Source organism: Chrysochloris asiatica, unplaced genomic scaffold (assembly GCF_000296735.1).
Source record: "Chrysochloris asiatica unplaced genomic scaffold, ChrAsi1.0 scaffold00025, whole genome shotgun sequence".
NCBI classification, from domain to species: domain Eukaryota; kingdom Metazoa; phylum Chordata; class Mammalia; order Afrosoricida; family Chrysochloridae; genus Chrysochloris; species Chrysochloris asiatica.
The window spans coordinates 16,235,826-16,250,133 of record NW_006408543.1 but is presented as its reverse complement, the minus strand read 5'-3'; the positions used below and the strand labels follow the sequence as shown (position 1 = coordinate 16,250,133).

At 47.0% G+C, this 14,308-nt stretch overlaps 1 protein-coding gene across 2 annotated transcripts in view; it reads left to right on the top strand.

Annotated features, from left to right (window-relative positions):
* The window catches only part of SLC24A4 (solute carrier family 24 (sodium/potassium/calcium exchanger), member 4), a 259,968-nt gene that overhangs the window by 163,064 nt on the left and 82,596 nt on the right, over positions 1-14,308 (top strand). For both annotated transcript variants that reach the window (XM_006839564.1, XM_006839563.1), the window contains exons 3-7: positions 1,756-1,832; positions 5,748-5,822; positions 6,711-6,795; positions 7,316-7,419; positions 8,077-8,151. In XM_006839564.1, the coding sequence (XP_006839627.1) occupies positions 1,756-1,832; positions 5,748-5,822; positions 6,711-6,795; positions 7,316-7,419; positions 8,077-8,151 (416 nt within the window). The remainder of the gene's footprint in view (positions 1-1,755; positions 1,833-5,747; positions 5,823-6,710; positions 6,796-7,315; positions 7,420-8,076; positions 8,152-14,308) is intronic.

Genomic DNA, 14,308 nt, shown 5'->3' with positions numbered 1-14,308 from the left:
GACCTTGTGGTTCAACCGACCTTGCCGTCCAGTGCTTATTCTACAGTGCCACACCAGGACTCCATATATATGTTATTGTTAAGTGCCATCAAGTCTATTCTGACCCATAGCGACCCTGTATAGGGTTTCCAAGGAGTAGCTGGTGAGTTTGAACCGCCGACCTTATGGTTCAAACTGACTTTACGGTCCAGCACAGTGTCCTGCAGCACCTCCACTAATCTAACGTCCATCTCTGTCGGTGTACTGATCCTGGACATTTCCTATGAATACAATCCTACAGTATGTGACTGTCTCTCCCTGTGCTCAGAGGTATGTTTTCAAGGTTCAGACATGTGGCGTATCATGTGTCCTAACTGCATTCCCTTTTAGGTCTAAGTAGCAATCCAGTGCCCAGATGCCACATTTTGTTTACCCATTCATCCATTGATGGGCATTTCGGTTGTCTCTACCTCTTGACTACTGTGAATGGTGCTGCTGTAAACATGAGTATACAAGTTTTTGTTGAAGATACATTTTCATTTCTCTACTGAACTGTGAACCTCAAGGTCAGCAGTTCAAACCCATCAGCTGCTCCTCGGAAACTTTATACACTGTGAGTCAGAACCAACTCGCCGGCACTTAACAACAACAACATATGCCTACAAGTGGAATTGTTGGGTCATAGTACTGCTGTGGCCATCTGGGATAATGCGCGAGAATGTAAAGTTGGTTTGAACTGCAGTCAGTGGTTCAAGCTCACCAGCCGCTTCTCAGAAACCCTATACAGGGTCACTATGGGTCGGAACCTACTAAATGGCACTTAACCACAATAGCAGCAACATGGTAACTCTATAGTTAACCCTTTGAGGAATCACCAGATTGTTCCAAGTAGCTGTATACCATTTTACATTCCTACTGGCAATGCATGAAAGCTTTAATTTCTCCACAGCCTCACCCTCAGCTGTTATCATTTGTCTTCATGATATAGCCTTCCCGGTGTGGTGCTGTAAGATAAACACCGGGTTACTAACCATAAGGTCTCCGGTTCAAACCCACCAGCTGCTCCTCTGAAACCGTATACAATGTTGCTATGAATCTGAACCGACTCAATGGCACTTAACAACAACTGAGGGTATGAAGGAACTCTGATGGTGCAGTGGGTAAAGCATTAGACTGCTAATTGAAAGGTCAGTGGTTCAAACCCACCAGCAGCTGTGAGGGGAAACGATGAGGCTCTCTGCACCCATAAAGATTTGCAGTCACTGATCCCATGGAACACTTCTGCTCCATCTTACAGGAGTGTTATGAGTTGGAATCAGCATTTTTGGCAGTGAATTTTTCTGGTTTAATGAGTATGAAGTGTCTCATACTTTGTTATTGTTAATACAAGATATTTAAAATACATTTGACTCTAGGTACTCGAATAAAACTATCCCCTCGAGTTGATGTTGACTCACAGTGACCCTGTAGGACACAGTAGAACTGCCCCATAGTATTTCCAAGGCTGTCCATCTTTACAGAAGCAGACTGTCACATCTTTCTCCCACAGAGCATCTGGTGGGTTTGAACCACCAACCTGGTGATTAGCAGTTGAATGCTAACCACTGCCCCACTTGTGGATAAACAAGTATCCAACCTCTTTCTCCTAGACGCACAGGCCAGCCCCAGGCTTAAGGAACAGTCGCTGGCTGCGTCCCTGGGCAGTCTGAAGCCACGTGAGTCTTCCAGGATGTCTCCCAGGTAACTAATGCCCTGTCGTCTCCTCTTGTCTTCCAGCAATTCACGAGTTCCCCACAGACCTGTTCTCTAACAAGGATCGACAGCATGGGGCCGTCCTGCTTCACATCCTCGGGGTAAGCCCCTCCGTGCTTGGTGTCACTATCCTAGGCCCTGTGAGGAGGACACATAGTGGCCCCATCTCCCCCACAAGGGATCTGAGTCTTAGCATTGTTCAGGACTAGCATAGTGCCACCCAGCTAGTGACCAAGACAAGAACTCCAGTCTTCTTTTATCTAATTTTTGTAACTTGATCAAATGAGGATGATGACACCTACTCATAAACATAAATACAAGTGAATGTGGATAAAGTGTATCAGACACCCCCACCCAAATCACCCAGAACTTCCAAACCCAAATCTTCCCATCTGTACATAACTATAGCTTATTTGAAACTTTGGTGAACTTCTTCACAAAAATTTCTCAATTTAAATGGCCTTTGATGACCATTGGCAGAGTTCAAGTAGCAATTCAAAAAAGAATGATGGATTTAAACCCAAAGTATAGGTACATATTGACTCTCCTCAAGGTCAGCAGTTCAAAACTACCAGCTGTTCTACAGGAGAAAGATAAGGCTTTCTGCTCCCATAAAGATGTACAACCTCAGAAACCTATCTGTACAGGGTTGCTGTGAGTCGGAACCGACTCCATGGCACACACCACCACCACCATGATAAAAGTCAGCAAAGTTCAGCCTACAGACAGATTTGGCCCACCACTTTTGTTGGTTAATAAAGTTTTATTGGAACAGAGCCACACCCATTCATTTCTGCACTGTCTGGCTATTGCCTTCATTAGCTAAGTGCTACTATAACAGTGTTATGGCATTATGAGTTGGGTTACCTAACACCAACCGTAGCAATGGGTGGCTAATGGAACAGAAGACCACTAGTAGATAGCTTAAAAACACAGAACTTCATTGTCTCATAGTTCTGGAGGCTAAAAGTCCAAATCATCATTTCGTTGTGTCAATCCTGTGAGCCTCTCTCCTACTTTCTGGTGTCTGCTGGTGATCCTGAGTGTTTCTTGGTGGCTGCCCTCCCTGTATGTGTGGCTGGCTCTGCTGCTCTTTTTAGAACTCAGGAGTGATGAGGTGTAGGAACCACCCTACACCTATGGCACACCCTCATTAACAAAAGAAAACATAACTTTCCGGGACTAGTCCTATTCATAGGTACAGGGGAGTAGGTTAGAACTTCAAAGCATGTTTGGGGGCAACAAATGCAATCCATAAGAGCTGCTTTTGTGCATCAGTGGCCAAACTGAGCAGTTACAACATAAACTGTATTGCCCACAAAGCTGAAAATATTTGCTATCTATCGTGCCAACTAAGAAGCTCTGGTAGCATAGTGGTTACGAGTCAGGCTGCTAATCTTACAGTCTGCAGTTCAAAACTACCATAGGTTCTGCAGGAGAAAGATGAGGTTTTCTGCTCTTGTAAAGGTTTTGCAGCCTCAGAAACCCTATAACAGGGTCACTAGGAGTCGGAACCGACTCCACAGCACATCACCACCAACAACAACAACAACAGCATGCCCACTCTGTTGTGTAGTACAAGGAAGTGAAGGTGGTCCAGTTTTGCTTACCTACTTTTGGATCAATTACAGCATCCTCTTCCATTCAATGAGCTTCCTCTTCCATTCACTCCTTTCTGCTTGTGTCTTTAAACCCAATCCAGTATGAGTTTTTGAGATCGATCACTGGTGGTGGTGGTGGTGGTGGTGGTGGTGGTGGTAGTGTGCCATGGAGTCAATTCCAACTCATAGCAACCCTGTCTAGGGTTTCTGAGGCTGTAAATCTTTATGGGAGCAGAAAGCCTCATCTTTCTCCTTTGGGCTGACTGGTAGTTTCAAACTGCTGACCTTGAGGTTAGCAGCCCTACCTGTAACCACTCTGCTACCAGACAGAGCTCCTTAAAAGCTCATTAAGAAAGTGAAACCTGAGCTTCCCACATAGTAACAACCAGGGAATAATGAATGAGTGAGGTTTTCATTAACAGTATAAACCATTAAGGAAAACAAAAGTTGGAATGTGGGTTGTAGGCAAATTTTGAATGACAGGCTTGTAAATTATTTCTAGAACAGAGTTATTATCTTTCTAATTTTCTCTCACTAATACATTCTCTCCCCTTTAACTAAGGGGGTGTGGTTTGGGCTCTGTGGTCCTGCCTCATTTCTGCATTGCTAAGTCAAAAAAATTTTTTCTGAACCCAAGACCACCCTAGGAATTTTGCAGTAACACTAATAGAACAGGGGTGTGCGAACCAGCTCCAAGCCATCCTCCCACGCTACTCTCTACCTAGTGGGAGTTCCATCATGTGTCCTGGTGTGGCGCTGTGGGTTAATGCACTAGACTGTGAAGACAATGGTTCAAACTCATCAGCCATTCTTTGAAAACCCTATACAAGGTTGCTATGAGTAGAACCCGACTAGATGGCGCTTAACAACAACAACAATAATTTGCTTACAGTAGCCATACAGAATCCAGACACCATACTCACAGTTACAATGTAGGGTCAGGGCCCAGTTTTTCCAGTCAGGACCACCTCTGTTGTTCCTACGGGCCTCTTGACCTGGCCTCTGCCCTGTCCCAGCAATGTTATAAAGCTGTTTTAGGGCTGTCAGATCAATGCCCATAGGCGCTCTGGTAGCATAGTGGGTTATGAGTTGGGTTGATAACTACAAGGTCGGCAGTTCAAAATTACCAGTCACTGTGTGGGAGAAAGATGAGGTTTTCTACTCCCATAAGTATTTACAGCCTCAGAAACCCAATACAGGGTCACCATGAGTCAAAACCAACTCCATGGCACACAGCTACAAGCACCACCAGTAAATGTCCAGAGGGCACTCCACTCTACTAGAAACCCAAAGGCACTCAGCTCTAGCTCTAGGGGTCAGCAAACCTAGCTCCCCAATTAAGTGCCTGGAGGTAACCCACTCCACAGGTGAGCCTCCTGCTCACAGTCACTGAGCTTTCCTTGCTGTGTGGACTGGGGAACCTACCGCTCTGTCCAGGCCTCTGGCTCTTGGTTCTCCTGCTGCTCTGCCACTCCCCTGCCCACCCCTCCAGTGTCACCGTTTTCTGTCCCTGGGTCGAGGAACTCCGAACACAGGGATCTCAGGGTCCAAAGGACATGCTCCACTCCACTTCTTCCTGGATGGCAGTGAAATCCATCTTCTGCAGTGGCTCATTTTGTTCCCAGCAGGATGACAAATGTGATCAATGAGAATTAGCCTTGTTAACAGTCACTGAATCAGATAATCCATCAGCAGTTTCCCCTCACCTTCTCTTACCCAGAACCAGCACAAAAAAGTTGTTTGGTGGGACTTTACAAAGACTGTGGCTAGAAAAGACATGAAGTAATTCACTGCATTGCAAGAGGTCAACAAACTTTGATTGGAGGGCCAAACCCAGCCCTCTACTTGTTTTTGTCAATAAAGTTTTATTGGAACACAGCCATGCCCATCCTACAATTGCCATCTACAATAGCAGAGCGTTCATACTTATGCATTAGAAAAACCATGTGGACCACAAAGACTGCAATAGTTACTCTCCAGCCCTTTATAGAAAGCATTTGCCAACGCCTACTCTAGAGCCGGAAAAGGCTCTGGCTTTGGGACCAATTTTATGTGCAGCATGAGGAAGCTTCTGAGTGAAGACTGGGCGTTTTGTTTCATTAGCCCCTGGCCCAATGTGGTGCCATTTTGGGTCCCTTCCAGTTGTTCTGAGAGTGTGTCAGGGAAGTGAGAAATGTATCCTCCTTGGCCCTCACCTTTGAAGAGAACACTGGAATGTTAACCAAAGGAGCACCAGCCACATGCCCTGAGTTGTAGCCCTCTCTGCCGCCAACAAGTCACGTCTCCTCGCTGGGACTCAATTTGCACATTTCTCTAGAAGGGGCTTGAAGGAGTAAACCTCTGGGTGCTGGGGGTCTCCTCTGAGCCTTAAGGCATGGTGCCCCCACCATATACCCTCTGTCTGTCCTCACACAGGCTCTGTACATGTTCTACGCCTTGGCCATCGTGTGCGATGACTTCTTTGTCCCATCTCTGGAGAAGATCTGCGAGGTACGTGGGAAGCTCTTGAGACAGTGGGCTCTGCCCCACACAGGACCCTACTCTAAAGCCCCCAGGGTGATATGGTGGGTGGCATGTCCTCCCAGCGCTTGGCACAAAATGCCCCAGTGTGAGATGAAGACCCAGAACCTCTGGATCCAAAGCCCGGTTGGCTGGGAGCCCAGCATGCCACCTGGGCTGGAGAGTTTCCAGAAGCAGCTGTAGGTGGCAAGTCCAAGTTTACTAGAGGACTCTTCCCACTGGCAGGATGTCCTCTCCATCCCCTTACAAGTTGCTGTGTGCTTCCTTTCCTGACTTGGTTGCTTTTCAGTTCCTTTTCTTATTTTTCTCCACATACTAGACCCCAGCATAACCCTTTCCTCTGCCGTGGCTTCTCCTCAGGAGGTTCAGCACCTACTGTGTGTGTGTGTGTGTCACACACATACTCGATTCTAAGCACTGGGGTCCCAGAGATGAAAGGCCCTCAGGGGCTCATCATCCAGTGGGGTAGGCGGCTCCCTGTAATTCACATTCCAACAGATGGTGGATAAGACACAACATGTGTCTGAGGAGGACACCTGAGGAAAGGGCTCACCAAGAAGGTATTTAGTCAGAAGATAGAAAAATGGAGAAAAGGGAAGAACCTTCTTAGATGAAGGACTGGGAGGAGCTAATGGGGAGGCAGGAGAGCAGGTCTGAGTGGAGGGAGTGGAGCATCTGGCAGACTGGCTGGAGGTCACATGCTTGGGACCCGGTGTGGACAGGCTGCCCCAGAGGGCTACTGCCAGCTGAAGAGTTGGGCCCCCACCTAGAACACTGCTCCTCTGTGCCTGCCTTGGCTACTGAATGTCCAGTCAGCATGTCCACTGCCCTGAGAGTCAGTGGCTACTTCTGTTTCAGAGACTCCATCTGAGTGAAGATGTAGCTGGTGCCACCTTCATGGCTGCAGGCAGCTCCACGCCCGAGCTGTTCGCCTCCATCATTGGTAAGAAACCCCTCCAGCCGGAGACACAGCATTTCTCAAAAGAGCCCAGGTATGGCGCCCAGTGCAAGGAGGGACATTTGTCAGCGCTGAACCTCAGTCTTCTCATCTGTAAAATGAGAGAGTGGCTTAGTGGTTGTCTCGAGACTGGGGTGAGAATGAATGGGGATTGACTCCTATCAGAGATGGAGTTCGTTTGAGGGTGAACAGAAGTTCTGATGTTAGCTTGTATTGAAGGCTGCAGCACCCTATGAATATGCTAGAAAACCACTGAGTTGTAGACTTTAAGTGAGAGGACATAATGCCATGTGAATTCTATTTCCACCAGGCTGTTTATGGGAGAGTTGGACTGGATGGTCCCCTAAGGGCACTTTTGCCTCTCTGGTTTTGCCTTTCTCACCAACGTCCGGGGTGTTCTATAGCGTGAGACCTGCCCCTCGTCCCCTCTCCCCCTCTGGTACAGGGGCTCAGCCCTGAGAGGGAACACCAGACTAATGGCCAAGACTTGTCTGTCCCTTTCCAGGTGTGTTCATCACCCATGGAGACGTTGGGGTCGGGACCATCGTGGGCTCTGCTGTGTTCAACATCCTGTGTATAATCGGAGTCTGTGGCCTGTTTGCTGGACAGGTCAGTGGCTCTCCTCCAGTGTGTGACACACGCCCTCTGTCCCAGGACTGGATGCTTTTGTGCAGGCAGGCTGGACTGCAGTGGGGGCACTCCTGTGGCTGTCAGGGAGTCAGTGAGCCCCCCATTTCTGTGTCTGACTTTCCTTCCAGTGTCCATGTTCTGTGGGTCCTAAGGCAACAACAACACCCATTCTCTCTACCAGTCCCAGGATGAGAGAGTTATAGGAGTAAATCCTTCACAGGAACCTGCGGAATGCTGGTCCTGCACTAGATTCTGGAACTATCCAGGACCTGGCTCTGGCTTCCCAGCAGGAAGCATGTACTTGGACCTTCCTAGTTGTCAGACTCACAGGGGGTATTAGACTGGACCTCTTGGGGAGACCCTGGCTGGTGGAGGGAAGGAGAGGTGGATGGTCAGGTCACCTCCAGGAAGTGCCAGTGTCAGATGCAGCAAACAAGTGCTTCTGTCCTCCACTCCTGAGGCAGCTTCTGCTGTGAAACATGTGGTTTTCATTCTTGGAGGATTCAGGGCAGTTTTGCTATCCCTTAAAAGCTGGCGAGTGATGGGCAGCAAGATGGCCTGGTTAGGAGGTGCTCCATGAGTGTCTCCCTGCACCCGGGCACCTGGCCTGCATGCTGACAGCCCTGTGTTCCCCAGGTGGTACGTCTGACATGGTGGGCTGTGTGCCGAGACTCTGTGTACTACACGCTGTCTGTCATCGTACTCATTGCGGTGAGTCAGCCTTCCCTCCTGTCGGGGCTGGGACCCTGTCCTCTTTTGCCCACCCCCGCAGCAACCCCAACACTCACTGCATTGCAGTGTGTCTCCCTTCCCCCAAATCTTGTCTCCGGAACCTGGGTTACAGAGTAGTCCCAGGAACCATCTGGAAGCAAAAAGGCCTGAGATACACCATGGCACCTGCCACGAGACCCAGCTGTCAAGGCAGAACATCTGGTTTCATGGCACTGGAGAGGGAGGAGGCCTGGGGCAAGAAAGAAAAGGCAGAGCTGCCCAAGAAGCCGGGCTGCCTGGGGCCCACTAGTGTGGGAGCGAACACTCCTGCATAGCTGTGCCTCCCAGGGGATGTGCGATGTGCATAATCCTGGGGGAGTGTGGTAAAGCCAGAACACACCCCAAAACAACAGTTCTCAGCCCTCCCAGACCTGGGTGGGCTTTCTCCAGCAGCTACATCCTTTGTGTTAGTCACCTGCTGCTTCCTAACAAACTTCTCCACAGCTCAGTAGCTTGTCTCCCTTGTCCATGGGCCAGGAATCTGGCAGTGGCTTAGTCCCCTGGCTCAGGGTCTTGCGAGATGGTAGTAGAAGTGTTGGCCGGGGCATAGTTGTATCAAAACTGGCCTGGGGGAGGATCTGGGTTCCAGATCACATGTGTGGACATTGGCAGGTCTCTGGGTCATGGGTCTTTCTGTAGGACCGATCACGACACTCAAAGAGTGAGTGAGAGATGCCCAAGATGGGAGCTGCCAGCCTAGTGACACCTAACTTCGGAAGTGCTGTCCCGTAGTCACTTTGCTAGGTTCCATTTATTAGGGGTCCTGGTGTGGTGATGTCAGTTAATGCTCTGGACTGCAAGGTCGGTTTGAACTGCACGGTCGGCACTTCAAACTCACCAGACGCTCCTCAGAAACCCTTTACGGGGTAGCTATGAGTGGGAACCAACTTAACGGCGCTTAACAACAACAACAACAACAATTTGTTAGAAGCAAGTCTCTAGGCCCAGCCCATACTCATGGGGAGGAAAATTAACATCCCCACTCAGGGGGAGCGTCTCAAAGGCTGTCTATCACACGCCTGGAAATGAGCTTGAAAGATCAAGATCTACACAGCTTCCAAACAATCCACATAGTCACTGCATCCAGTGGATTCTGACTCATAGCAACCTTGTCTTTCAGCGTAGAACTGCCCACAGGATTTCTAAGGCTGTGAATCGTTAAGAAACTGGCTCTGTTTCTCCCTGAGCTTAAAGTGGGTTCAAACTTTTGGTTAGCAACTGAGTACTTAACCACTCCTTAAAAATCAACATACTGCCTTACCTAGAATATAAAGGAGACATTTAAAAAAAGAATACTTTTTTCGTGGCATGTGAATGCTTCATTCAGCATGACTACGTTGGAAAGTAAACAAAAAGCCAAACCAATTGTCTTTTACGTGATTGCAACTTATGGGGACCCCTATGTGTTTCTGAGTAGAACTGCCTCCAGAGGGTTTTCATGGCTGTGAATTTGCCGGAATAGATTGCCAGGTCTTTCTTGTGAGGCACCTTAAGGTGTATTTGAACCACCAGTCTTTTAGTTAGTAGTAGAGTGGGAAAAAGATGAGACTTTCTGCTCTCACAGAGATTTACAGCCTCAGAAACCCTATGCAGGGTGGCTGTGAGTCAGAATTGACTCCATAGCACACAACAACAACAAAGTGCTTAACCATATACACCACCCTGGGACTCGGATGAAGTAATCTGATATTGCTTCATTCAGGAAACCACCAAGTCTGACGGTTATGAATGCAGACTGATGCATTCAAAACATGCCAGCACCTTTGTTGGTATTGTTGCTGTTGGTGGTGGTGTTAAGTGCCTTGTTCCAACTCACAGCGACTTTGTATAGGGTTTCTGAGGGGCAGCTGGTGAATTTGAAACCTCGGATCTTGCGGTTCAAACTGACCTCGCAGTTCAGTGCTTTATCCCACAGCGCTACTAGAACTGTCCAGTCAATCCAGTTCACAACAACCCTGCGTCCAACAGAAGTAAACACTGCCCAGTTCTGCGCCATTCTCACAATCATTGTGTTTGAACTCATTGTTACAGCCACTGTGTCGACCCCTCTTCTTAAAATCTTCCTCTTTCCCACTGACCCTCCACTTTACCAAGTTCTTCTCCAGGGACTGGTCCCTCCTGATCACCGGTCCGAAGTCAGTGAGATGGAGTCTCACCATCCTCTCTTGTAAGGAGCATATAGCTGTGCTTTCTCCCAGACGGACTGGTTCTTTCTTCTAGAAGCCTATGGTGCACTCACAAATGATGCCGGCAGGGATGACTGGTTTTCCAAAATATGAATTGTTGTTAAGTACCATGGAATCAGTTCTGACTCATAGCGACCCTGCACGGGGTTTCCAAGGCTGTAAATCTTTCAGGGAGCAGAAAGCCTTATCTTTCTCCCACGGAACCGCTGGTAGTTTCGAACTGATGACCTTGGGGTTAGCAGCCCAATTTGTAACCACTACTCTATCAGAGCTCTTTAAAATAGTGAATACTTCCTGATAAAAATTGCAAAAAAAAAAAGCCAAGTTCAGTCACCCCTCAATTTGTAGGATAATTATTGCCTTGGCTTTACTGTAACACAGTTACCACATATAGGTAACCTTGAACTGGGCTATATGCATTTCCTCACAGTGAAAGAGTCTAGATTGCTGAATGCAGAGTGCGGTTCTAGAGAGTGGTCCTTCTTTGTCAGTAGTCTCGAAGTTCCTTGGCATTCCTTGACCTCTGTCTTCCTCCTGTGTCTGTTTCTTTTCGGATAACTCAGAAGGGATTGGGTTATGGCCCACCCTACTCTGGCAGTCTTGATGTGGCGCTGTAGGAAAGCATTGAACCGAAAGGTCAGTTTGAACCAAAAAGCCTGCAGTTCAAACTCACCAGCTGCTCCTCGGAAACCCTGTGTGGAGTTGCCATGACTTGGAACCAGCATGATGCCATTTAACAATGCTTCCCAACAGGATCACCTCCATGTGTCCAGGGTTAGGATTTCAACACACATGTTTGAGAAATACAATTCAGTCTATAATGGTTACGTGGCTAGAAAATTAAGTAGCATTCAAATCACATGAAAATGGTTAGTATTTATCAACTGAAATGGGGTTCTCAGCTCAGATCAGTGTATTTTGTTTGCCTGCATTTTAGCAGGGCATTCAATCCTTGAGCCAAATGTAGAAATACTGTACCAGGTGGGACTATTTCACAGGGTTCTAGACGGTGTAGCATCACTGCTGCCAGGTACCCTCCTACCCAAAACTAACCACCTACCCTTGAGTCGATTCTGACTCCTGGCGCCCCCCTGTGTTTCAGAGTAGAACTACTTCACAGGGTTTTAAATGGTTGTGGTCTTTCTTGGAAATGAATCACCAGGCCTTTGATTGGAGGACCCTCTCTGTGATTCAAACTCCCAACCTTCCTGTTATTAGCGGAATGCTTAACTATCCACATCACCCAGAGACTCCAGCAGCCTTGGGAGAGTTTATGGAGGATGTTTTTAGTCGTCACAGTAATGCCTCAGCCATTGTAAAAAATGAAAAATAGGGACCCTAAAATCCCTAGGTGGCAATATCACCCTCCCTCCCCTTTGAGCACCACTTCCTCAGAACCTTGAGTTTGGGGAGTCTTATGGCACTGCCTGACAAGGAAGAATCTCTCAGAGACCAGGGTGATACCTACTATGACAGTGAAGAGAGGGTCAGAGGCCAGCTAAGAGCCCCATGACCTCTCCTTACATCATGCAGAGGGATCTGGGCCTCCAAGATCAGATTTATGGGAGAGCAGACCCCTCCCGTAAGTTGCAATATTGAAGGATTCTATGGACCAAATATTGAACAATTCAGGAAGCATCAAAAGAAGATGGAAGGAAGACACAGAGTCACGGTCCAAAAATAAATAGTAAGTGGTCCAAGTTCAGCCATTTCAGCATGTGATCAAGAACCTGTTGCATTGAAGGAAGCAGTCCAAGCTAAACTGAAGTCATTGGTAGGAAACAAGGCTCCAGAAGTTGACAGAATATCAACTGAAATGTTTCAACAAATACATGCAATTCTGAAAATGCTCACTCAGCTCTGCTGAGAAATGTGGAAGACAGCTACCTGGTCAGCTGACTGGAAGAGTTCTATATGTATGCCCATTTCAAAGAAAGGTGGTTTAACAGAATGAAGGAATTATTGAACCATATCATTAATATTACATGTAAGTAAAATTTTGTTGTAAATCTTTAAAAAATGGTCTTTAAAATATATATGGATATAGAACTGCCATAAATTCGGGTTGGATTCAGAAGAAGATGTGGACTGAAGGATATCAGAAGGATCTTGACTAAAACCAGAGAATATCAGAAAGATGTTTACCTATGTTTTATTGACTATGTGAACATTCATGTGGGTCATAACAAACCACAGATACCAATATGAGTAATAAAAATCCGGGAGCATTCATAATAGTCACAGGGAAGCTCTACATAGACAGAACAAGGAGATTCTGTGTGGTTTAAAATTAGGGAAGGAATGTGTCAGGGTTGTATCCTTTCACCATACTTATTTAATCTATATGTTGAGCAAAAAAATCTCTGTGTTAAGAATCTGGACCTGGTGGGGCACTGCAGATTAATGCTCTGGACTACAAGGTCGATTTGAACCTCAAGGTCAGTGATTCAAACTCACCAGCTGCTCCTTGGAAACCCTGTACAGAGTTGCTATGATTTGGAATCAACTTGGCAGCACTTACCAACTACAAGAATCTGAACTAGTTGAAGAAGAAAGCAGCATCAGGATTGGAGGAAGACTCATTAACAACCTGCGATATGCAGATAACCCAAGAGGGACTGATGTGCTTACAGATGAAGCTCAAAGGCTACAGCTTTCAGTATGGATTACACCTCAACGGAAGCCAAAAAATCCTCAAAACTGAAGCATCATGATAAACAGAGGATATACTGAAGTTGTCAAGCATTCCATTTACCTGAATCCACAGTCAACGCCCATGAAAGCTTCAAGCTTGGTAAACTAAAGGGTCAGTGAAAAAGAGGAAGACCCCCAATGAGATGGATTGACACTGTGTCTGCAGCAATGGGTTTCAACATAGCTACAATTGTGAGGATAGGGCGGGATCAGGCAGTGTGGTGTTCTATTGTACATAGGTTGCTATGAGTCAGAACAGCTCAACTGCATTCAACAACCACAGCCCCTTCATCTCCAACTCCACACTGGGCCATGCAGAGGTGGTTGGAGGGGTTCTTCACTGGAACACAGCGGAAGCAGCATCTATGTTTCATGTGGGTGATTCCTTGGAGGTTATCCGTGTCACTGGCTTTTTAGGAGGCCATAATGTCCCCTACTATCACCACCCCTAGTTGTCCTTCAAACTGTCCAGTCTGGCCCTCCTCCCTCAAAGTTTCCAAAGGGTCACTTCTTTATGTTTAAGAAAAGTACATACATACCAAACACGCGTGCACACACATGTTATTGTTAAGTGCTGGTAAGTTCGTTCCGATTCATAACTACCCCGCATAGTACAGATCACAACACTGTCCTGTACAAGCCTTTTCATTGTCGCTATGTTTGAACCCATTGTTGAGGGTATTTTGTCCGTTCATCTCGTTGAGGGTCTTCATTGGCTTTACTGGCCCTCTACATTATAAAGCACAATGTCCTTCTCCAGGGGCTGGGGTCTCCTGGTAAGCACATCCAAAAGACATGAGACAAAGTCTCACCATCCTCACTTCTAAGGAGTATTCTGATTGTACTTCGTCCAAGATAAGTGTGTGTGTTCTGGCTGTTCATGCATGGTAGATCCAGATTCTTTGCCAACATGATAATGCAAAGGCACGGATTCTTCTTTGACCTTCGTTCACATGCATATGAGGCCATTGAAAATACCATGGCTTCGGTCAGATGCACCCTAGTCCTCAAAGTGACATCTTTGCTTTTTTTTTTTTCCCCCAACACTTTAAAGAGATCTTTTGCAACACATTTCCCAATGCAATTGTAGTTTATTGACTATTGATTTCATGAGTATTGATCATGTTGTTGTCAGGTGCCATCGAGTTGGAACCGACTCATAGCGACCCCATGCACAGCAGAACGAAACAATGTTCGATTCTGGGCCAACCTCACTA